The sequence below is a fragment of the Zootoca vivipara genome, chromosome 2 (assembly GCF_963506605.1).
Source record: "Zootoca vivipara chromosome 2, rZooViv1.1, whole genome shotgun sequence".
Lineage (NCBI taxonomy): Eukaryota > Metazoa > Chordata > Lepidosauria > Squamata > Lacertidae > Zootoca > Zootoca vivipara.
In genome coordinates, this window is record NC_083277.1 from 38,847,377 (window position 1) to 38,873,553 (window position 26,177).

At 43.1% G+C, this 26,177-nt stretch overlaps 1 protein-coding gene across 5 annotated transcripts in view; it reads left to right on the forward strand.

Annotated features, from left to right (window-relative positions):
- Positions 1 to 26,177, forward strand: part of SLC41A3 (solute carrier family 41 member 3) — a 52,371-nt gene that overhangs the window by 18,720 nt on the left and 7,474 nt on the right. For all 5 annotated transcript variants that reach the window (XM_035106485.2, XM_035106486.2, XM_035106487.2 and 2 more), the window contains 6 exons: positions 345 to 452; positions 3,173 to 3,244; positions 5,305 to 5,449; positions 7,400 to 7,546; positions 14,270 to 14,414; positions 19,237 to 19,316. In XM_035106485.2, coding sequence (XP_034962376.2) covers positions 345 to 452; positions 3,173 to 3,244; positions 5,305 to 5,449; positions 7,400 to 7,546; positions 14,270 to 14,414; positions 19,237 to 19,316 — 697 coding nt within the window. The remainder of the gene's footprint in view (positions 1 to 344; positions 453 to 3,172; positions 3,245 to 5,304; positions 5,450 to 7,399; positions 7,547 to 14,269; positions 14,415 to 19,236; positions 19,317 to 26,177) is intronic.

The following is a 26,177-nucleotide window of genomic DNA, read 5'->3' on the forward strand; positions in this document are numbered from 1 at the left end:
CCATGATGAATAGCTCTATGTGGCTACTAAACTTGCATATACCTATGCCAACAAGCAGGTGGTCACATAAAAGAGGTTGCCTCAATTTTTGTTATATATATTGTTTATGGTGGCTGATAATACTAGTTTGCTTCGCTACTTTTTTGGGGTGGGAGAACAGAGTCATTTAGTCCTTTGGCGAGCAATTTCAAAGATTTCATTGCCTCGGGATCTCTCTTAGCTAGTGTTGCATCACCATGCTGCCAAGTACAATGTGTGGAAATTGTGCATCCATGTTTGCGACTAAAGAAGACTGTGGTTGGTATAGCGGTGGGTTAACATCCTCTCCTCTTCCTTTCTCTCAGCACTGGACTGTGTTCAAGGCTATCACAGAAATATTTATCCTGATTCCAGCCCTTGTCGGACTGAAGGGCAACCTTGAAATGACGTTGGCATCTAGACTTTCTACTGCTGTAAGTGTCAACCTTGGTGTTGTTTTACTTTTTAATAGGCAGAGATGTGTTCATGACTTTTATTTCGCAAGGACAGTTTGGAGGTGTAATCAAAGAAGTCTCCTCAGCTGCCCATCCATGAAAATCAATTGCCAGTGGTGTCGCTACAGGGTATCCCAGGGACCTGAGCTCCAGATCTTTAACGCTCCAGATCTTTAGATCTCCTGCCTGTTCCTCTCCCTTTTTATTTTTTAAACTTTGCTTACAGGGTACTTCTAACTGGCTGATTAAATCTGATTAAAAGGAAGTGTTGATTTACTGCAGCTAACACCAACATGCTGCGTGCCTCTTGTACCAGAAACAATTAAAAGAAGCCACCTTATACTTATTCATTGCATTTGTCTGTTTAGCTCAGTATTGTCTACACAAGGGGTAAAGGTAAAGGGACCCCTGACCATTAGGTCCAGTCGTGACTGACTCTGGGGTTGCGGCGCTCATCTCGCGTTATTGGCCGAGGGAGCCGGCGTACAGCTTCCAGGTCATGTGGCCAGCATGACAAAGCTGCTTCTGGCGAACCAGAGCAGCGCACAGAAACACCGTTTACCTTCCCGCCGGAGCGGTACCTATTTATCTACTTGCACTTTGACGTGCTTTCGAACTGCTAGGTTGGCAGGAGCTGGGACCGAGCATTGGGAGCTCACCCCATTGCGGGGATTCGAACCGCCGACCTTCTGATTGGCAAGCCCTAGGCTCTGTGGTTTAACCCACAGCGCCACCCGCGTCCCCTACACAAGGGGTAGGGAACCTTTTTTTCAGCCTGAGGTCCACATTTTTGTGGCTAGTCCTCTGGAGGCAGATGGTCAATGGTGGACATGGCTAAGAGAAAATTGGCCTCCCCCCCCCCACATGCACACAGACACACATATCACCACATAGCTCTTTGCTGCTGCACAACAAATCATGGGCATGGAGATTGTCAGGAGAAAAAGATGCTGGAGTCTCCCTGCCTCACCTCGTTGCTCAGCATTGGCAAAGCGGGGGCTGCACCTTTGAGAAAGTGCTGCTTTGAGGTACTTCAGCAGTGTTGAGGCAGCAGCCCGTAGTGAAGATAGATTCCCCTGCCTGTTGGGAAAGGCAAGAGATGATGGAGGTGGAGACTCCTGACAGCAACCTCCCCTTCTCCTTTCAAGGTACTGCAGCCACTTCTCTCTCTGTTCATGATGGAACCGCTGCTTCCAGTTCACTGGTGTGATCAAGAAACATACAGGAAGATGCTTAATTCTCAATGTAAACTGCTCAGCTGAGCAGCGAGGAAAAGACAGCCGGGCTTTCTAGGGCTTGGTGGGCCTTATGTGGGCTGTGGGTTGCCACATGTGAAACAGATAATCCCAAAACATTGTGTTGGGTAGGGAGAATGGCCGTGATAAAATACTATTGCCTAGTCAGTGGCAAACTGTTGTTCCACGCACACACAAACCAACTATTAAATATACAGTGAATTAAAAGTTGCTTTTTGCTGAGGAACAAACCATTAGGTGCTAATGGCAAACCATCTCATAATCTAATCATAATCGTTTTTCGAACGTAATCCGTTCCAGAAGTCTGTTCGACTTCTGAAACGTTCAAAAACCAAAAATCAAAGGGTTGTTGGCAAAGCAAATTGTGAAAATGGGAAAATGTGCCCTGGAAGCCATTCGACTTCCGAGGCACATTCGAAAACGGAAACATTCACTTCCAGGTTTTCGGCGTTTGGCTTCCAAAACGTTTGGCAGCCGAGACATTTGAAAACCAAGGTTCCACTGTAATACATTCCAATCTGCCTTCTAGGTAGTTTTGGTTTGAACTAAGCATATTGCTGCAGCTGTATTTCACGCCCAGGTTTTTGGTTTGCAGAGTGGGCTGAGGAATTAACTCCTAGGAACCAGTGGTCATTTTTTGTGTGAGCCCAGGCTGGGATAGAAAAATGTCAAAATCCGCATGTGCCCACATTAAAATATTAGATACCACAGGAAGCCAAGTTTGATATCATTCTAGACCTGGCCATGCCTGATCCTAGGCATATTTTTTATTATTGAATGAATGAAAAATAAAATGTATATATACATTTGTCAGTACATGAACAAGTACTTACCGGTAGTTACGTGTTAAGTTTTATTTACTTATTTGACTGGCATACACATACAGTCATTTTGACAGGATTTTATTATTGTGGGAGTTTTTGTTGCTGCAAGATGGAGTTACATAGATTGCCTGTAAATATAAATTCATTGGAGGATATGGACTACATATGTCTTCGGTCTTGCCTAGGAGAGTTCTTTTCCAACTTTTGTAAATCCCCCCCCTCTCTCTGCCTCTCTTTTTCTCTCATTCAAAACACACATGGTTTTTAAAGTTTTTAATCCCTGGACAGAACAGATTTTTTTTTAAAAAAAAGCTTTTTCCTCCTTTCCTGCCTTGGTCACCAGTGTGTAATCTGCACAACCTGCTGCTCACTTTGGGTGCATACAATCTGCTGCCACATACATTGTATGCTCAGATCCTGTTTGCACGGGAAGAAAAGAAAACCCACACCCCACAGGGGCAGGTGTGGAATGCCCTGATACATATGGAAAGGGCGGAAACAGAAATGACTGGGACCACAGTGCTCCCAAGGTCTGGGGGCAGCCTCCTTGGGGCAGGTGTTCTCCCCCACCTTGTCTGCCAGCAAGTAACATTTAAGTTTTCCCTCTTCTGCCTCCCAGGCTAATACTGGAAGGATGGATGATACTCGGGCACAGTGGAAAATGGCTACTTGCAATTTGGCTCTGATTCAGGTAAGTAGATCTAAACTTTTGCTTGAAACCCCTTCATAGTATTCGTCAAGCTACACACCCTGCGGACATTCTCACGGGTGCGTGGAGTGGCAAGGCAAGGCTTAGGGTATCTGCTGATTGTGTCCTTTCAAAACTGTGCTTTACAATCAGTGGAGGAGGCCTCATTTTTCCATACAAAGTCCTGTTGGCTGCACGCTTTTAAAGCCTAGCAATTGCAACCAGAGACCTAAATAGCTAAGGCTTGAGCCTCGCATCTGCAGCAGTTTTTCTTCAGTTATGCAGCTCATTGTGTGACCTATGCTTCATAAAGGTCAGGTTTATGAAGTCCCAGGTTTAGTGTACTGAATGGCTCATGTGGAATCATTTTGTGTACATCTGCATAGCTTGGAACTTGCTGGGATGTCTTCATATAGTCTGGGATTTTTCCAACGCCACCATCTTTACAGGAATGTGGTCCTGCATATCTGTGCCCCTCTAGGAATTAATTGGCATTAAAACAAATGCCTGTTCAGTTGAATTATATGTTATGAAATATAATAACTATGAAAGCCAGCTATTCAGACTAGAAAATATTAATAGTTTTCTAAATATTGATTAGCTTATTAATTGTACTTATTTCATTATCTCTTTCTATCTTCCTGGGCCTGGTTATAAACCCATCTTAAGATTCCAGTCCTAAACACATTATATGAAAATACGTCCTGTTGAATTCTGGAAGCTTCCTTCACACAACATGCTTTGACTTAAGTTCCTACTGTTATAAGAGTTAAAAGGGGTCCTTCTATTTTCATTGCTTAAGGAAATGCCCTGAAGGTGATTGTTTAAATTAGTTTTTGCAACCTGGTGTCCCATCAGCGCTGCCAGGTTTATTAAGGCTGGTTTAAGGATAACTTGTTCAGTACATCTTCCTTTGGATACCCTAATAATAGCAATTGAACTGAACTATTATTTGGTCACTACATTGGTCAGCTTAAAGAAGTTAATTTTCTCAACTGCCTTTTAAAGATACAAGATACAGTGGTACCTCTACTTACGAATAACTCTACTTACAAATGTTTCTACTTACAAATGGAGCTCCGTCCGCCATCTTGGATGCGGTTTAGATAGGATTTTTTCTACTTATGAATTTTTAGATAGGGTTGCTTCGACTTACGATTTTTTTCTCCCAATGCATTCCTATGGGATTCAACTTACAATTTTTTTCGACTTACGAATGTGCGTTCGGAACGCATTTAATTCGTAAGTAGGGGTACCACTGTAATGGATTATATTTTATTGGGCCAATGTCTGTTGGTAAAGGAGTTATCAATATATTAAGTTACACAATGCTGCTTACCAGGGTGGAAATGTAACTGTGTAACTCACATGTTTACATACTTCCTCATCAACAGAAACATCTGCTAATGGGCCCAATCCTCATTACAGATTTAAACTCTCTTCTCAGGAAACCCTAAGGTTGTAGTACTGTGAAGTGAGCATAGGAATATCTAACAGGGAATTCTCAGCACCTCACAAAACTACAATTCCCAGAATTCTTTGGGAGTGGGACCCATGGCGGTTAATATGATATGAAATTGTTGTGTTTGTCGTGCATGTATAAATATTGAGTAGAATCTTTGTTTTCATCCACGAGGGGACAGCAGTAAGCTTTTGTGAACAACCTAAAGATGCCTGAATTTTAATATGACACTCTGAGCGCCACATCGCACATTCCTGTCTTGGAGATTTCAGACCCGCATCTGCCCTCACAAGTGTGTCTGGAAGCCTGCAAAAGGGAAAATATTTGTGTGCGCATGCAAGTGGAAAGATAACTGGCAGGAAAAAAAAGTATTGTGAGCACGTGCACACACACTGCTGCTTCATTGCCCAATGCCTCGCTACCTCGAAACTGCTTTTCCTTTTTGAAAAAAAGAAATGTTGAGTCTTTCTGGTGCTTTTGCATGTAACATGCCATTTGTTCCCGTGCTACCTTAGACCAGACGTCTGCAGGAATGCTTGCACGTTGGTACCAGACGAATAGCTCCTGAGCCTCTCTGTCCTCCATTCTTTTTGCTCCACAGTTGCAGGCCACGGTGGTGGGGCTGCTGGCTGCAGTGGCAGCAGTCCTTCTTGGTGCCTTGACCAAAGGCTACTTGGAGCTGAACGAAGCAGCCATCCTGTGCGCCAGCAGTTTGACGACAGCGTTCATAGCCGCCCTCTCGCTTGGTGAGTCTTTGTAAACTACTCAGCTTTAGAGTACGACTCAGTTGTCTCTGGAAGCCTCTCTCTCTGTACCTTGCCATAAACAGTCTCAGGTCCACTTTCTCTCTTAGGATGACTCCAGCGCTCAGGTATGCTTCCCAGGAGTTTCGTCATGACTGCCTGTTCACCTTGAGCCAGAGCTGTTAGGAAATTGATTGATGCTTTTAGGAACCTAAGCACCCTCGGCTTTCTGGCCCTTCACCCAAACCTAATGTCCCACCTTCTGCCTTTCATGGGATCCAGTTGTCCGCTTAGAGCAGGAGTCGGCAAGGCTCCTCCGTGGAGGATCCTCCTTGGGCTGGACCAATGCAGCGCGATGCCAGAAATCGTGCCTGCGCAGAAGCAATTTTTGGTGTCGGGGCATGCACAGAAGTGATTTCTGGAGCCACGTAAGAGAGTCCCCACACCGCACCGGTTTAGCGCAGTTCGCGGGGAATCGCTGAGTGGGCGGCTCGGTTCGGGGCGGCTCATGGGCCGGTTAAACAGCCTCCATGGACCGCTTCCAGCCCATGGGCCGCAGGTTGGGGACCCCTGGCTTAGAGAAAACTTGTGTCAAAATCTAGATGAGCAGTCTTGGGTACTAAGTGCATTCCTCTCGTTTTTGATCTTCAAACTTCAGCCAGCGTAATATGATGGCATTCTCTGTGCCGTGGGGAATTTATGCTACTCCAGAAAGACTGTTTCACAGTGCTTTGTGCCAAATGGAGCACAAGAGGAGAAGCTTGCAAGTCTTCCACAAGAGAGCAGCATAAGACCTTTAAAAAAAGAAGGAAGTAGGTGGCGGCGTCAGAAATGCTGACACCCTAAAACACAAAGAAAGGAGGGCAACATCTTAGGATGATGGACTGCTCCTTCCTGTTTTAAAAAGGCAAGATGGTTTAGGATGCCAGATTGCTGCTCCTTTGTTTTCCTCAGTGATCTGGGTGGGTATGAAAGAGAACTGTGATACTATTGACACATTCCATGGAGGAATTTATTTTGGCTCCGATAGCTAAGTGTATCTGCCATGCGTTCAGGCGCCTTATTCCTCTGAACATCACTCGCTAGGGATAAGAAACAGTGTACGGCCCCCTGCCTTAGGAACTCAGGGAGCTGCCTTGTATCGAGTGATATCATTGGTCCATCTTTAACTCAGTATTGTCTTCATTGAATGGCTGCAGCTCTCCACGGTTTCAAGCAGGACGTTTCTCCAGCTGCACCTGGAGATTTGGACTTGGGACCTTCTGCCGGCAAAGCAGACTCTCTGCTACTGAGCCACAGCCCTTCCCTGCCTTCATTAGGCCTGAAAGGGTTGCCAAGAGAAAATGCCCAGCACAAAGTTCCCTGGCACTTGTGGTTTGCCAGGGCTTTACGAAGGACCAATCATTCTTGCAGTTCTCAGGGATTTTAACGTTAGAACCCTCTTGTTTGGAAAGCTTTCAGGCATAGTGAAAGGGAGTCCATTTGGACTGCATATGGTATGGATATCTATGTTTTACCTGGTCTCAGCTGATGTGTCCCCCTCCCCCCTTGTGCAGAAACCCCTTTCTCCCTAGCTTATCTCCTCACCCCAACTTACTCCTGTACTTAATGTACCTCCTTTGGCTTGTTGATTATGGTTTGGAAAATGTACATTAATAGAGGTGTGGGGGGGGGACTAACTCCCCCCCCCAATAGCCACTGTCTCTGCTGGCTTCTTTTTCAGTTGTTAAAATAGCCTCCTTTGCTACTCTCTTTTCATCTTCTCCCTGCAACGGGTCTTGCTTCAAGGCAGATGTCTCCTGTCTTTCCATGCCATCCTGGACACAAGCCCTGGCCAGATTTCAGGGCTACTGCTCCCTCTATTGGCTTTAGGAGAGCTCGGCATACCGGGAGTCTCCCCTACCTTGAACTGAACTTTCTCCAAACCACTTGTTTTCTTTTCTTTTCTTCTAGGTCTGGTGATGATCGGCGTGATAGTGGGTGCAAGAAAGGTGGGGATAAACCCAGACAATGTTGCTACGCCCCTGGCAGCAAGCCTCGGAGACCTGATAACGCTTTCCCTGCTAGCTGCCATCAGCAGCACCCTCTACAAATACATAGGTACGTCAGCAAAAGAAGCCCGGGAGCTCTGGAACCACAGAATGGCCTCTCCCTAGACAGCCGCCCACGTTGGAAGGAAAGCAGATTCCCAGGCTGACCAGGGTCTGCAGGGGTAGGCGGCTTTGTTCTGCCTGTTGAGAGAGAACCCTTCAGGCTCTCTGAATCTCCTAGTTCATTTAATGTGGCACAGTGGGATCCATTTTGGTAACCGACAAGGGGAAATTGGAATCTGTGCAACAGATGCATCAAAACTCCTGCACTTGAAGAAGCACCGTGTAAATCACCCAGTGCAAATTACCTAGACCAGATAGAAATAGAGGATTCTGTGCCTATTAGTTGTGTAAAAAAATGAAATTTTGTAGGTTTGGGGGAAGAGAAAACCTGCGAAGATCCCCTCTTCTACAAAGGCCCTCCTAAAAGTATGACATCCCTCTCCTCTTTGGCCTTGATAGTCCTCTCTCTACAACAGGATATCCTCCATCTCAGTTGTCCCTTCTCTGTGCTCCCTCTTAATGGAAAAAAAAACCCAGATAGGAAAAGATACCCCATCACGATGCAGCCTGCATATTAAGAGCTGATACAAAAGTTTCCTAATCTGCTGTACACTGTCACTGAAATTTAAAAATTGCCAAGGCAGTTATTGTGTGACTGAGAGGAGTTTGTGAAAGGATGAGATTTTGGCTTGTGTTTTATTTTCAGTTGGTTAAGGTGTTTTTTTTTCTTGGAAGGTTGTAACAACAGCAGTCCAAGGTAACTGGAAATTGAAAGCAGATAATGTGGGTTACAGTCATACCTCGGTTTAAGTATGTCTCAGTTTGAGTATTTTCAGTTTAAGTACTCCGCGGAACCGTCTGGAACAGATTAATCCACTTTCCATTACTGTACTTTCAATGGGAAAGTTCGCTTCAGGTTAAGTATGCTTCAGGTTGAGTACTCCGCGGACTGGTCTGGAATGGATTAATCCACTTTCCATTACTTTCAATGGGAAAGTTCGCTTCAGGTTAAGTACGCTTCAGTTTAAGTACTCCACGGACCGTCTGGAACGGATTAATCCACTTTCCATTACTTTCAATAGGAAAGTTCACTTCAGGTTAAGTACGCTTCAGGTTAAGTACAGACTTCCGGAACCAATTGTGTTTGTAAACCGAGGTACCACTGTACTTAGTGGTGGTTTCCTGTATGCTGTTACTCATTTTACACGACAGCAAACATGCTACACCCCAATAGAGAAAGGTGGCCTAATAATTTCTTCCCATTTCAGCCCTCTTCCCCTTCAGACAAACCAGAGAACCAATGTAGCATTATAGGGCATTAGATTGGGACCACGGAAACGTAGTCATGAAGCCCACTGGTAGGGATTGGGAATGGATTCAATTCAATTCAAAACGCAACCACCCTTCGAAATTTGCAGTACAGTTCTTCAGCCAAGTAAGGTGCACAAAAATGCATATACTGAGGTGAAGTTTGCATTAAAATGCATATATACTAGAGGAAAAATGCTTTGCAAACATAGTTTGGCAAAATTGCTCACAAAATGTGTATATTAAGAGATATCAACATCAGGGGCGTGGGATGGGGAAACAGATGTGGCAATGTGGATTTTAGGAGTGGAAAATGAGAAACAGAGAAACCAAAGTGATGCAGATTCACCCATCTCTAGCTGCTGTGTAACCTTGGGCCCATTGCTGCCAAGTTTTCCCTTTTCTCGCGAGGAAGCCTATTCAGCATAAGGGAAAATCCCTTTAAAAAAGGGATAACTTGGCAGCTATGCCTTGGGCCAGTCATTACTCTTGACCTTGCTTACCTCACAGTAATAATATAATAACAATAATTTATTATTTATACCCCACCCATCTGGCTGGGTTTCCCCAGCCACTCTGGGCGGCTTCCAGAAGGATATTAAAATACAATAATTTATTAAACATTAAAAGCTTCCCTAAACAGGGCTGCCTTCAGATGTCTTCTAAAAGTCTGGTAGTTGTTTTTCTCTTTGACCTCTGATGGGAGGGCGTTCCACAGGGCAGGTGCCACTACCGAGAAGGCCCTCTGCCTAGTTCCCTGTAGCCTGGCTTCTCGCAGCGAGGGAACCGCCAGAAGGCCCTCAGCACTGGACCTCAGTGTCCAGGCAGAATGATGGGGGTGGAGATGCTCCTTCAAGTATACTGGACTGAGGCCGTTTAGGGCTTTAAAGGTCAATACCAACACTTAAATTGTGCTCGGAAACGTACTGGGAGCCAATGTAGATCTTTCAAGACCGGTGTTATGTGGTCCTGGCTATATATAATTGTCTCTGAAAGCAGAGTTGCTTAGGATCAGACACTCCCTACCTCCAGTTTTAAAATCAATCTGAGAAGCAAAGAGATTCATTCAGCCCCCACCCCTTTGCTGCTGCTGCTGCACTTGCTTCCTGCCCTGTATCACCTGGGGTGATGCTAAGAGCTGTGCAAATCCCATGCTCCACCCCCAGAGAAAGGTGTGTTCCCTTTCTGGGTGACATCCTTTGTGATTTAAGACAGCTTTTGTGATTAAAGGCTTTGATAACTTCATGCTTGTAGCCTCAGGCTTTAACAGAATCTTATTTTGAGAGAGGGAGGAAAAAAATATGAAGCACATTTCCAGAATGTTTCATCTGCTCCATTACCTTCAAAATGTGTTGCAACTGGCCCAGCTTTGCACCAGTTATAAAGAGCAGGTGGGGAGAGCCCTCTTAAGAACGATCATTAGCATCTCAAAAGGCCTGGCACACTCCCCATTGCTTGAAGGTGTTTCTGAAGCTTCCTTCCTCCTGCTTCTGAGTCATGCTTGTTTTGTCAGAGCAGCAGCATCTCCTCTCCCTCTTTCCTGACGTTCCCTGCACTTCTAAAGCATAGCTGCCAAGTTATCCCTTTTTTACAGGGATTTTCCCTTATGCTGAATAGGCTTCCTCGCGAGAAAAGCGAAAACTTGGCAGCTATGTTCTAAAGGTCATCCCAAGATTGACTTATTCAGAAGACAGACAGAAATAAAACAACAGGAGCTGATATAAGCTAAAGGGACGGGTGGGTGGGTAAGGATGAATAGGGCCGTAACTGCTCTAGCTCCCAGTAGCTGGCATTCTAGTCCATTATCGCCTTTTTTGACAAGACAGTCTGGTAGCCTCACAAACAGCCCTGGGTGCTTCATAGAGAAGTATATAAAAGCTAGATCCAGCCTGCCTGCCACAAAACAAAGTCACCTTCACAGCTAGAGATTCACAGGTGGATTATACCACAATCAGTATTTTAGGTAAACAAAACAAAACCCCACACAAAGAGGATAGCCATCAAAATAATTCAGAAGCTCTGTGCCGTACATTTGTTAGACTTCAAGGTTCCATGTGGGTTTTTTTTGTTGCCCTTGCTCACGATGAGCCTCGTGGTCCCGTCCAACTCTACGATTCTACGAGTAAACAGACCAAGACATCTGCTCTTTGTGAAATAACGAACAATAGCAGCATACATATTAGGTCTGTGTCCGCTATAAATTCTAGAGTGCTTGAGGCTAGGTCTGGATGGTCTAACTCTTTGAAGCTGCATCTAAATCTATTGTGAGGTCTCGGTAATTGTCAAAGGGGTGGAAGCCAGTTTTCATTACATCATTCAGCACTTGAACTGAAATTCCTATTCTGGAGCTCTTTTTCTCATCTTGCAGCTGATCGAAATTTGGTAACAAAAGTTGACTTGTGTCGAACTGTCCTTATAGTGTCAGAAACGCTTGGTTGTCAGGTCTTCTCCCTTGATTAAGCTTGAGCTGCATCCTTTCCCTTGGCTGAACTCAGAAATGCTCAGTTTTTTTCATTGGTTCAGTTAGAAGCTCCGGGGTCTGTTTTATTTTTTCCAACAGTGTTGCTTAGTGAGCAGTGAGCAGTGACTGTTATGCAATGGAAAAAGGGGCTCTAGTTCCATTCTGGTCAGCCTGTTTACCTTTTTTTAAAAAATATGTTTTTTATTATGTTTTCCATCATATATAGATTTCATTACATTCCACATTTTATAATTTAACATTCTATCTCTTTACTCCTAGAGTTGACTTCCACTCTTCTTTCTTCTGTCTCCTTCTGTAGTCTTTATCTTTTGCTTTGTCTCTCATCTTTCATCTCTCCTTTTTATCTCACATCTTATCTTTTATATACAGTATATTTACAATTTATAATATTGTATATTGTATACACATATCTTGAGTTCTTTTATCCACTCCTTATTCCTCTGTTAATCCAATTTTAATAACCATCTTTACCAAATTTACCATACTATATCCAATAAACTGTATCCACCTCTATATCCATCTTGCTACTGAAGTTTCTGCTGTGGGGTTTATCTCTATGTTACTGGTAATTATCTTTTCAACATAGTTTATCAATGTACACGTTGTATTTCCCCCATTCTTTCAGAAATGTTTCGTTGCTTTGGCATCTTATTTTCCCGGTTAGTCTAACTATCTCCATATATTCCAGTGTTTTTTGTTGCCACTGGTCAGCCTGCTTCCTGTTAACACACATAGTGTTCTCCATTTATTTTTACCTTTACCTTTTCTTTTACCTTTACCTTTCTTCACTTATTGCTTAGTTTACTGCTGTCCTGGACTTGCTTAAAAACTTTTTTTTAAAGAAAAAAAATCAGCTGTGTGCTATTTCCTTTTATGAAAGCTCCTTGGCTTCTTTTAGGAGGTATCCTGTTTCCTCTGTACGGATTAACAAGCTTCTTTTAAATGCCGGGTTCTGTTTTTTTTAAAAAAATAACATTTTATTAGATTTTCCAATTAATACACATTTAAACATAACAAATAACACCATAACACTGTAACATGTATTTCACTGTGACTTCCCTCCATCCCCTCATAAGGTTTTCTAATCAAAGCTTATCCCGCAGTTTTTTATTTCCTCTTCCTAAATTCAGTTCGCAGGATTTACTTCAACCCTGCAAGAGTTTTTAAACTTCTACAGTTCTTTTCCATGTAGTCCACATATTTACTCCAGTCTTTTAGGAACTTTGTTTCCCCCTGGTTCCGGATCCCGCTCGTAAGTCTCGCTAATTCAGCATAGTCTATCATTTTTGTCTGCCACTCTCCAATCGTCGGTAATTCCTGTGTCTTCCATTTTTGGGCTAATAAAGTCCTAGCCGCGGTTGTTGCATATAAAAATAATACATTGTCCTCTCTTTTAATTTCTTGACCTATCATTCCTAAGAGAAATGATTCAGGTTTTTTGGGAAAGGTGTATTTAAAAATTTTCTTCAGTTCATTATATATCATTTCCCAAAATTCTTTGACCTTGTCGCACTTCCACCACATATGATAAAAATCTCCCTCCTCCTCCTTACATTTCCAGCATTTTCTATCATTCATTCTATACATTTTAGACAATTTCACTGGAGTTAAATACCATCTATATATCATTTTCCAAATATTCTCTTTCAATGCGGTACATGCAGTAAATTTTAATGTTTGGTTCCACAGCTTCAACCAACAATCTTAAATGCCGGGTTCTGCAGTATGACAAATCACTTATTAGAGATGTGGTAATGAGCTTGTTCTATTACCCCACAAGAGCAGTCAGTTTGGGTTTCTTAATTTTCTACCTTTGGGTAATTCTGCTTCCGCCAACTCCATCTTGCCAAACGTGATGAAGGGACTTCTGTTTGAAGATTAGTAGCAAATCCAATTTGTATACTCTGGGGTGATGCTTACATAGACTCGGAACAAGAAAACACACTGACTCTGAAGTTAGTCGTGCTTAATTAAATTCCACTTAAAGCACTGGATCCTAAAGATAACCTTCTCCCATGTGAACCTGGGCACTTGGAAGAGAAGATAACTTCCGTAATGGTGGCTCCTTATGTCCTTATCCAGCTCTGTTGCTTTGTTGCTGCTGGTCCTGTAATCGTGTTACTTCATTTAGGCTTTGGTTTTATATTGATGTAAAACCCACTTGGCACATCCTTTTGGATGGAAAGTTGAGATAATAGATTAATTACAAAGAAGGTCTGCTCATGCAACAAAACGTTCCCCTTCCTCCTCCCATGCTCCCTACATCTGTTCCAGAGGGTTGGAGGGAGCCCCAGAACAGATTTAGGGGGTGCACAGGGAAAAGAGGGGAGAAAAGCCCCATTTCACAAGCAGGCCCCCTTCTCTGCATGCACCGCACTTGGCACTACATTGAATTCCAACCAGATAAATCAATTACATATAAAAATAAGTGTAACTTGATCCATTGGCTTTGAGACTTTACTCCTCTAACGTGCTCTGGAATATGCCCTGCTCTCCTGCCTGCTAGAGCATGCTTACTATTTTTGCTTTATGTTTTCTATTGCGGCAACCAATGCATCCCCCCAAGTCAGCTAATTCTGCTGGCTGCTTATAGATGGCGATGGAAGCAGGCAGTGATGGAGAAACACTGCATAATTATTAGAGCAAACAGGTTTGGACACTCATCACTGCATCTGTTATTTCGCTTGAGAAAACGGAATGGTCTTCCCTACAAAGCTGTATCCTTTCAGATTCGGAGATTCACGCAGAAACCTTTTAAGATGTGTTGTGGAAAGGGGGATCACTGAGTTGTCATTGTCATTGTTTTTATTATGTATTTTTTGTTTGTTTCTTACATTGCGATTTTATGTTGTGAACCACCCTGTATACTGCATATAGGGCAGTGTACAAATTTAATAAATAAAATAATGATAATAATAAACCCTTCCTTTTCTTTGGCAGAGGTGAGATACCTGTCGCCCCTGATCTGTGCCGTCTTCATTGTTATGATTCCTCTTTGGATTGCTATTGCCAGGCAGAGTCCTCCTGTGGCTGAAGTCCTCAAGACTGGGTGGCAGCCTGTCATTGTTGCCATGGCCATCAGCAGGTAAGCATCATGGGCTAGAGACGGACTGGAATTTAAGAGGTCTTGTCCCTGATGCTAACTGTGCAAATATGACGCTTCCAGGGACAATTTCTTCCTGTGTATTTGGTTTGCAGCTAACATGTTCCTGGAGTCTGGAGCCTTAGGTTGCCCAAACAGTGCCATACATGCGCAGGACATGTTGGCAAGCTGGGGGAATGTCCAGTGTTTACTGAAGTACAATAAGGAAGAAAACTCTAAGGTGGGGGGGGGCTCCCCAAAAGTGTGCAATGAGGACAGTGTTCAGTAACCACAAGATGCTGATGGACTCTTGGTATAAGTGTAAACCAGCCCCCAAACTGCTTATGTGTATGTGTTAAAAGAGACAAATGAGGCCTGCAACAAAATGTTGCAGCGTGCAGGCTTCCAGCCATGCCCTTTTGCAATATAACTCTTTCCATTGCCCCCCACTTCTTAAAAGGAATCCGCTTGGATAACTGCATAATGAGCTAATTTGAACTGTAAACAGCATATCTCTACTTCTTTTAGAATTCAGTGACCACAAGAGTGCAAAAGGCTCACTCAGACCATCTGACAGGTCTGACACTGAATTGGAAGAACCACTGTTCACTATTGGCCACCATTCTCCTAAGAAAGAGGAGATGAGTCCTGAAGACTTGCGTCTAGTACGCAGATCTAAAAGAGCCACAAAGGCCAAACCACCTAAGAGGTATGCTGACTATATAAAGACCTGATAAATGAACACCAAGCCCAGATAAGTAAAGAGCTGTGCCCTATCAAGGATCTTCTTTCTGACTGCTTAGGATTACTTACCTCCTTGGTTGAACTAATTAGGAGAAATGAAGTTATCCACTCCCACAAAAAAGATGATAATATGGGAAGTAGAAACAAAACTCAGCTTGTCAAAGAAAATAGACAAACAAATAGGAAGGAAGGGAAACATACAGACAACAAGAAATATTCCCTAAAGAGGAAGTGCCGCAAGAACAAGGGGAGAAAGGGAAAAAAATCAAAGAATATTAAGATGGGACGAAAGGTAAAACCAGCAGTTCGGACAAAAAAAATGAATTTCACAAAGCTTTATAAGCTCCTAGAGAACCTTAATATAAAGAGCCCTAACAACCCCTCAACCCCTCAAGATAAAAGTCGCAACCAAAGCCCAAATACCTACAGAACTTACCAAGAGGCTAGACCTCGAAATCCAATAGAACATTCAGCAGAACAATCGCCATCCCCTGGTGAAATTCAAGGGGATTTAGAGGAATATTTGAATAACAAACAAGATAATACCATAAAGGTAGACCGAAACAGCTTGAATTTAATATTAAACAAACACAAACTAGTCTTTATACCTGTATCCATACACGGAGGTCTCTTTACATATGCGCAGCAGAGAATTTATATCTCCAAGAAAATTGACTTAGTCCTGAGAGGACTTATTCCAGTAGAAAACATTGTCAATATTAAGTTTCTCCCATATGACAATGCTCAAAAAAGAGTGGTGGTAACACTCAAGGACTGGTCGTCAACTAAACAAATATTAGCTAATAAGGACACGTTATTAAGGGCAGGACTGTCGGTAATGCGTCTATTTGAAGATTATGGTGACCCCCTATGGTGATTATGGTGACCCCCTTAAATATGAGTCAATATGCTGCGAGCTAGGAATACTACCTCTATCAATAAGAGCGTGGCTGAGGACTTTGAAATACTGGATCTTCCTTCATAATAGAGCCCTATCTCCTAACTCTCTCCTTTACGACCTTCTAAGTGATAGTATAAGCTATAACCTATCACTGACTTGCAGGAGAAAGTTGAACTCAATAGGACTAAAGATAACTGATTTTGAAAACGTTGACCCCAAAGAAGTCTGGAAAATTATTAGAAAGACTCTTATAGAGAAAAGCACCCTCTACTTACTTGAGATGGCGGGGCGCAGCACCTGCTCCCCATTACACCTGAACCTCCCAATGTGTAGAGACTTTAAAGGGGGATATATGGCAAACTTGAAGAGTCAGGAAGAGTGCAGGCTCTTCATGTTGGCTAGATTCAACGTGTTCCCCTCTATGGAGACAGAAGGAAGATATCTAGCTCTCCCAAAAGCCGAACGTTTATGTAAATGCGGGAAGAATGAACCAGATACATTGGACCACATTTTCTTTTCCTGTAATTACAGTATTAATGCGAGAAGACGATTGCTGGATGCTTTGCAGGTGGATGCATCGATCGCAGCAATGCCAACTATTCAGGGGTTATTGTCAGATAATAATGATGGAGTTACTTTAGTGGTGGCTGAGTTTTTGTGCTCGGTTCACGCAGAGAGATTGGGCCACTGTGGAGAGGACCAGGTGATGCTAATTGAAAATTGATATATTGCTCTAAAATACTAAATCAATTAATATGTATTTTATTTCATGAAGTTTATAATGTGAATGTTTTACTCATAATTTTGTTCTGAAGCTTCTGAATTTGTCATGCCTAATAAAGGTTATTGATTTGACTTTGATTTGAGGTATTCTGACGAGTTTGCTAAAACAGCTGTTGTTAGTAACTCAAGAGAAGGTTTGGGAACCTTCAACCTTCCAAGAGGTCCAAGATTTAGCATAGAAGAATGCAGAGCCATGGCTAAAAGCCATGAAGGCTGAACTTGATTCCTTAGAAAGGAACAAGATCTGGGAGTTAGTTCCGATAGTACCAGGGAAGAAGCTGGTTGAAAAGGCAGGACCCAGTATCAGATGCACAGGAGGAACATGCTTTGAGGTGCCCTCTTGGTAGTTCCTCTGCCCTCAGGGTGGTGGTGGTCCAAGAGAGGGTAGTCCCTAAGTTGTGCAATTCCCTTCCCACAGAGATGCATCTGGCACCTTCACTATACAGCTCCCTGCCGGAGCTGAAGATGTACCTCTTCCCCCTGGCTTGAGATGCATATTGTTGCATGTCACTCCAATATCCAAGCAGTGCAAGACTCCAGGGGTTCCAGGCGCTCACCCGAGGTCCATGTCTTTATGATATATGGTTTATTTACACAGATATACAACTTGAGCATGCAAGGTAGAGGTTCACAGCACTGACCCCCAATAGGGTCTCGCTTCTCCCATAGCTGCAGCTTTGGATTCAAAGGCAGAAATGAACCATCATGCTCTGACCCTCTTTCCAGCTTGCTGACTTCAACAGACTGCAACCTTTTTTCTTAGGTCCTGTCATAGCCAACTCTAAAGGTTCTCCTTCAAACTCTGCTTTGTTTCCGAAAACTAACCCTGAGTGGAGCAAAAAGTCCCTCCCATTTGCCATCTGGCACAGAGCCCCTCTAATTTCGCTTTCCTAATGGCTCCAAAACTTCCTTTTGTCCTCCTAATGGCCCATCACCCCAGGCGATTTCTTGGGTCAGGAAACTGATCTGGCTTATATTTTAACATTTGCCTTGATTAAATTCTAACCCTTACTGGACCCAGAAATTTAGGGTAGTCTGATAATCACAAACTCAAAACAATATTAATACTCCCACCTTATTTTTGAATTATTATTTTTAATATTAGTAATGTTTTTAATTGTTTTTTAAAAATATAATTTTTGAGTTTTACATTAAGAGAAAAAAGAAAAAAGAAAAATTTAAAAAAGAAATACAGAAATACAAAAAACAAAAATGACAATGTTATCACATCTTATTTCTTCAAACTTCCCCTTCTTACAGTCCTTATTAATATTTAACTTTACCATTTCCAAATCTTAGCTAAACATCATAAAATTACATCTTGTAATGTTTTTTAATTGTTGTAACCTGTCATGGAACCTTAGGGTGAAGGGCAGGTAATGAATTATAAGAATAATAAGAATAATGCTGATGGTATGCTATGTGGCGATACCTTCTAGAGTTATAGTTCTTAACTTGAAATTTGTTCCAATCACATATGTTTATTCTTTTCAACTTTTCTTTTGCTTTTTATGCCACCTTAGTTCAGATCAGATTTCTAACAGCCATGGCATGGCTATATTCTCAAGAAAATACTCTGAAGCTGTAAATGATGATGGTCCCCAAAATAAATGAAATTTATGGCCTCATACTTGTCATATTATTTAAAATGATATGCTATAAAGTGCTACAAGTTTTGTTTTTCAATCTACAGTGGTACCTCTACTTACGAATTTAATGCGTTCCGAACGCACATTCGTAAGTCGAAAAAATTTGTAAGTCGAATCCCATAGGAATGCATTGGGAGAAAAAATTCGTAAGTAGAAGCAACCCTATCTAAAAATTCGTAAGTAGAAAAAATCCTATCTAAACCGCATCCAAGATGGCGGACGGAGCTCCGTTCGTAAGTAGAAACATTTGTAAGTAGAGGTATTCGTAAGTAGAGGTACCACTGTACTGTGCTTGGTCTGTTAGGCTCATTAAAACATTTTCCTTATTGCTTTGGTGTTGAAGACATTTCCTGAGTGTACCGGGGGAAATAGAATGTTAAATTATTATTATTATTATTATTATTATTAGTAGTAGTAGTAGTAGTAGTAGTATTAGTATTATTATTATTTGTATACCTCCCTTCATCCAAAAATCTTTCCTGTTGTGGGATTACAGATAAGTGCAATTTTCCTTCAAGTCTTCCTAGTCTGGGAACTGGGGTGAAATCTTTGTTATCTTAGAAAAGCTGCCCGCCTGAATGGCAGCAGCAAAAGTAAGGATTTCCACAGAATATTTGCTGGGGGGAGATCAGGATGAGAAGCAAATGTAATCACATAAGATACTGATTATATATACAGTCACTGAGCAGTGGAATACTAACAGATGAAGGATATACTCATGTTCTCTTGTTTTTTTAAAATAAAACAGCATTGGGGGACTTATCTTGGACAAAACCATAACCAATCCAGACTTTGAAGGCATAGCTGTTTTCACTCCTGTGATCAATGGTAGGTTGGTTCTTTTTTTCTTTTTTCTTTTTAAGCATGTCAGGCTGCAAGTGAAATATATGTCCCTGTTTTCACCCTCATTGTTGTAGGACTTAGAGAATCCCCATTTTCAGATCCATAAGCCAGACAAATCCTGCTTGCCGCACAAAAGCGTTGTCTGCCTGCAGCATTTAATTTATTAGCTTTAAGTCTGGGTTGGATAGAGCAGAGACTTAAGGTCAGTTGTGGAGCACATGTATTGGCTGTGCAAAAGGTCCTGATTCAGGCCCTGGTATTTTCAGATAGGGCTGGAAAAGACACCCCTGGCGATGCCATTGAGTGAAGACAGTACTGTACTGAGATAAACAATCCATTGGTCTGACTCAGGAAAGCATCTTCCTGTGTACTTAAATGCTAAATTTCCAGTGGAAGATTAAATGCTTCAAAAGCTGTGTATAGTACTTAACACTTTTGTGCTGGCCCTGGAAATAGGCAGAAGGGACTGTAGTACACTCATACCTTGGGTTACCCCTTCATGGATCAATGCCTTGTCGTGGCGAAGGGGCTTGAATAACTCAGAGAAGCTATGAGCTATGCCATGCAGGGCCACCCAAGATGGACAGGTCATAGTGGAGAGTTTTGACTAAACGTGATCCACCTGGAGAAGGAACTGGCAAGCCACTCCAGTAACCCTGCCAAGAAAACTCCATGGACAAAGACAACAGGCATATAAAAGTTATGACGCTGGAAGATGAGCCCCTCAGGTCGGAAGGCGTCCAACATGCTACTGAGGAAGAGCGGAGGACAAGTACAAGTAGATTCAGAGCTGATGAAGCGGCTGGGCCAAAGCCGAAAGGACGCTCAGTTGCGGATATGCCTGGAAGCGAAAGGAAAGTCCGATGCTGTAAAGAAAAATATTGCATAGGAACCTGGAATGTAAGAACCATGAGTGGAGGTAAGCTGGATGTGGTCAAAAATGAGATGACAAGAATAAATATCGACATCCTGGGCATCAGTGAACTAAAATGGAAGGGAATGGGCGAATTCAGTTCGGATGACTATCATATCTACTACTGTGGGCAAGAATCCTGTAGCAGAAATGGAGTGGCCCTCATAGTCAACAAAAGAGTGGCAAAAGCTGTAATGGGATGCAATCTCAAAAATGACAGAATGATCTCGATACGAATCCAAGGCAGACCTTTTAACATCACAGTAATCCAAGTTTATGCACCAACTACCGGTGCTGAAGAAAGTGAAATTGACCAATTCTATGAAGACCTACAACACCTTCTAGAAATGACACCAAAGAAGGATGTTCTTCTCATTACAGGGGACTGGAATGCTAAAGTAGGGAATCAAGAGATAAAAGGAACAACTGGCAAGTTTGGCCTTGGAGTTCAAAATGAAGCAGGGCAAAGGCTAATAGAGTTCTGTCAAGAGAACAAGCTGGTCATCACAAACACTCTATTCCAACAACACAAGAGACGACTCTACACATGGATATCACCAAATGGACAGCATCGAAATCAGATTGATTATATTCTCTGCAGCCAAAGATGGAGAAGCTCTATACAGTCAGCAAAAACAAGACCTGGAGCTGACTGTAACTCAGATCATCAGCTTCTTATAGCAAAATTCCAGCTTAAACTGAAGAAAGTAGGAAAAACCACTGGGCCAGTAAGATACAATCTGAATCAAATCCCTTATGAATACACAGTGGAAGTGAGGAACAGGTTTAAGGATTTAGATTTGGTGGACAGAGTGCCTGAAGAACTATGGATGGAGGCTCGTAACATTATACAGGAGGCAGCAATGAAAACCATCCCAAGGAAAAGGAAATGCAAGAAAGCAAAATGGCTGTCCAACGAGGCCTTACAAATAGCGGAGGAGAGGAGGCAAGCAAAATGCAAGGGAGATAGGGAAAGATACAGGAAACTGAATGCAGATTTCCAAAAAACAGCAAGGAGAGACAAGAGGGTCTTCTTAAATGAGCAATGCAAAGAAATAGAGGAAAACAATAGAATGGGGAAAACCAGAGATCTGTTCAAGAAAATTGGAGATATGAAAGGAACATTTCGTACAAAGATTACCATAATCAAGGACAAAAGTGGTAAGGACCTAACAGAAGCAGAAGACATCAAGAAGAGGTGGCAAGAATACACAGAGGAATTATACCAGAAAGATATGGAGGTCTCGTACACCTCAGGTAGTGTGGTTGCTGACCTTGAGCCAGACATCTTGGAGAGTGAAGTCAAATGGGCCTTAGAAAGCATTGCTAATAACAAGGCCAGTGGAAGTGATGATATTCCAGCTGAACTGTTTAAAATTTTAAAAGATGATGCTGTTAAGGTGCTACACCCAATATGCCAGCAAGTTTGGAAAACTCAGCAATGGCCAGAGGATTGGAGAAGATCAGTCTACATCCCAATTCCAAAGAAGGGCAGTGCCAAAGAATGCTGCAACTACCGCACAATTGCGCTCATTTCACACGCTAGCAAGGTTATGCTTAAAATTCTACAAGGCAGGCTTAGGCAGTATGTGGACCGAGAACTCCCAGAAGTGCAAGCTGGATTTCGAAAGGGCAGAGGAACCAGAGACCAAATAGCAAACATGCGCTGGATTATGGAGAAAGCTAGAGAGTTCCAGAAAAACGTCTACTTCTGCTTCATTGACTATGCAAAAGCCTTTGACTGTGTCGACCACAGCAAACTATGGCAAGTTCTTAAAGAAATGGGAGTGCCTGATCACCTCATCTGTCTCCTGAGAAATCTCTATGTGGGACAAGAAGCTACAGTTAGAACTGGATATGGAACAACTGATTGGTTCAAAATTGGGAAAGGAGTACGACAAGGTTGTATATTGTCTCCCTGCTTATTTAACTTATATGCAGAATTCATCATGCGAAAGGCTGGACTAGATGAATCCCAAGCCGGAATTAAGATTGCTGGAAGAAATATCAACAACCTCAGATATGCAGATGACACAACCTTGATGGCAGAAAGCGAGGAGGAATTAAAGAACCTTTTAATGAGGGTGAAAGAGGAGAGCGCAAAATATGGTCTGAAGCTCAACATCAAAAAAACCAAGATCATGGCCACTGGTCCCATCACCTCCTGGCAAATAGAAGGGGAAGAAATGGAGGCAGTGAGAGATTTTACTTTCTTGGGCTCCTTGATCACTGCAGATGGTGACAGCAGTCACGAAATTAAAAGACGCCTGCTTCTTGGGAGAAAAGCAATGACAAACCTAGACAGCATCTTAAAAAGCAGAGACATCACCTTGCCGACAAAGGTCCGTATAGTTAAAGCTATGGTTTTCCCAGTAGTGATGTATGGAAGTGAGAGTTGGACCATAAAGAAGGCTGATCGCCGAAGAATTGATGCTTTTGAATTATGGTGCTGGAGGAGACTCTTGAGAGTCCCATGGACTGCAAGAAGATCAAACCTATCCATTCTTAAGGAAATCAGCCCTGAGTGCTCCCTGGAAGGACAGATCGTGAAGCTGAGGCTCCAATACTTTGGCCACCTCATGAGAAGAGAAGAATCCTTGGAAAAGACCCTGATGTTGGGAAAGATTGAGGGCACTAGGAGAAGGGGACGACAGAGGACAAGATGGTTGGACAGTGTTCTCGAAGCTACGAACATGAGTTTGACCAAACTGCGGGAGGCAGTGCAAGACAGGAGTGCCTGGCGTGCTCTGGTCCATGGGGTCACGAAGAGTCGGACACGACTAAACGACTAAACAACAACAACCTTGGGTTAAGTATGCTTCAGTTTGAGTCCTTTGACTTTAAGTACTCCGCTGATCCAGAAGTGTTTACTTCAGGGTTCTGCCATGTGCGCATGCGCAGAAGTGCTCTATCGGCGCTATTGGCACTCGGATTAAGTACTTTTTGGGGTGCAAATGGCACCCCAGAACCAATTAAGTACTTAACCCGAGGTACCACTGTACAGTACATTGATTATTGTCTTCATTTTATGGATCAATGGTCTCGTTAGACAGTAAAATCCGTGTTAAATTGCTGTTTTACGGGGTGTTTTTCATCGTCTGGAACGGATTACTGTAATCCACTTTCCATTACTTTCAATGGGAAAGTTTGCTTCAGGTTAAGTATGGACTTCTGGAACCAATTAAGTACTTAACCTGAGGTACCACTCTATTGGATTTCTAGGGTGAGATCCAATGTCAGTCATACTCAGGGTAGACCCATTGAAATGAATTGAATAGTCCTGGAATTTCCCTTTCCGCATAGCACTAGTTGTGCCGCACTGCATCATGAGATACGGAAATTAAACAAAATGGGTTTGGAACAAATGTGGTTTTAAGCTTTATTTAAATATATGGATATAAATAAGGCAAATATAAAAATGTTTCAAAGAAATAAAACACAAGAATGACGTGGACGGGATTGCTCCACTCAGGAACAGCATTCATGTGAACAGGATTTTACCAAGAACTGTTGTCTCCATCAATGCGCCCACATAGGCAGGATCAGGAAGCATTACAAGGAGTGGAAGATCCCAGACATATAAGACATTGTCAGGTTTCCACAGAACTAACCTCTATCTGCTGAACACAAAAGGTGACTTCTCCTTCCACTTCAGAAAGTTAACATTTGTCTTGCCATTTTACCAGGCCTTACATAGAGCTGATTCACTCACAGGGAACAGCCCCCCCTCATCAGGAGCAGCCCATCTCCCAGCAGTAATGAAAGCGAAGGGTCGGAAGGGGAAAGTCAGGAGACGGAGAGGGAGTGCCAGAGCTCTGGCAACATCCACGAGCCACTGCTCCTCATGCAGGAAGAGAGGGAGGGGGAAAGAGAGGATGGGACTCAGACGGACCGGAGACCTTTCCCCCCGACACCGGAATTAAGGAGGAGGAAAAAGGGGAGGAGGTTCGCTGTCCCGCGACTCTTAGGTTGGTCCAGGTCGCGAAAGGGGGCAGTTCCGGATTCTGATTCGGACTGATGAGACATGAAACCAGCAGCTCACTTCACTGTAAATAATGTGCACCAATAAAAGTTCCTGAAAGACAAGCATGTGGAGGGTCGTTACTCAAGAGTAGTCGCAAAAACCCTGACACAGTGCCTCCAGAAAAACATTGTGACAATGCTCTGCCATGCTTTGCTTTTAAAACTTAAGAGTCTTCTGCTTCTGTTTGTTTCTGAGAAGGGGGGTTGAAAGCAGCTGTTGGATTTCCAGCGCTGCAGTTGCTGCGCCAGATATGTCCTTGAGACTCATTATTGCCAAAGGTTCATAGGACAATTGCTTCATAGAATCTGAGATGGTTGAAGACATAATGTTGCTGTAAAATAGCCCCCCAAAGGGAGACCTTCACTCGGGGCTTTCTCCTTTCAATTACTCATAAGCTTATGGACTCAGCTATACAGCTGCAAATAAAACGTTTTAAGTGTGTTTTAAGCGCAACATACAATGTGACACTAGATGGCGATGGTGAGCCTTATGGAAAATTCAATGTATTTTTATAAACGCTTTTAAAAAAAAGAATTTTCAGAACGGTTTTTTACATGTGTGTAGATTCCACCTGAGTGACAGCCAGAAATTAGTAGTATTATACATTGTGCCTCAAGAGATGGCGCAGTATAGAAGGAAATGGAGTCAGGCCCTAGAGCAGGAATCTGTGTCCTTCAAGATGTTGTTGAGCTACGACTTGAGTCCCTGGCAATGGCCTGGGGGGAGTCTTAGTCCAGCTACAATTGAAGGCTTCCAGCTTCACCGTCTTTTCCCCTAGAGGCTGTTTTTAATTCAGCTTCTCTCAGTTTTAGCTTTGTTATGCTGTTCAAACACTCTGCATTGTTTACCGTCCTATCGCATTTTAATTGATTGTAATATGTTTTTCACTCTGTTTTTCTTTTCTGCTTTGAACACCTCTTCCAGGTGTTGCAGGAAGTTGCAGGATAGAAATTTTGTCGCAAGTAATAAATAAGCTAGCGTGCCGAGAGCCTGTCAGAATGCTAGGTGGCCCAAATCCAGAGGAGACTATAATTAGATTGATGGTGCTGAACTTTTAATTTTTCCTCTCATTCCATGGTTCCTTTCGTCGGAATAAAAAATTGCTGGTACCGTAATTATCACAGTTGCAGGTATACTGCAGGTGGTTTCACAGCTAAGCACTGCAGCACCTGTTAGCTGTTTGTTATAAAAGAACCTGTCTATGTACAAGAGTCAAACAAGTTGTATTACAGAGCACCTGTGTTGGGTATCTTAACTCACGGATATCCAGTACGTGATAAGGACGGAGGGAAATATTTCTCTCTCAGAACTGGAAGTATTTGGTTATGTATCTGAAGCAAGAGAAACAAAAGGAGAAGCCCTGTTACAGTTCATGCAGCAGTTTTGCAATTCCTTTTCTGGTAGTTAGAAATTTGAGGAGGCCTCTGTGCCCTGAAAGATTTACAATGTCTGCCGAGACCTCAAGGCAGTAAGAGCAGTTGCTGCAGCCCCTGTAGCTTCTTCCCATTTCTCTGTGAAAAACCACAGCAGAGATCGGGGGCCCCCAAACTATGACCCAGGGGCTGGATGTGGCCCACGCGAGCCAATTGTGTGGCGCCCGCCGACCCCCGCTCTTACTGGCGCGCCACGGCGCGGTTGCCCATCTCAGGGTCGTTGCCACGTCAGAAATAGCTTGTGCGCACGCGGGGCCGGAGGGCGGGGGAACACGCTCCCATACGCACGCGCACAAGCTATTTCTGGTGCCGTGCCGACCCGGAAGTGCACCGGAAATGACATCTGCGCATGCGCAGAAGCCATTTCCAGCGGCACATCAGAAAAAACGAGTGCCTGCACGTATGGGAGCGCGTTCCCCCACCCTCCGGCCCACTGTGCGATCGGCGCTGGAGGAACCGGCCCGAAGCCGGGTAAG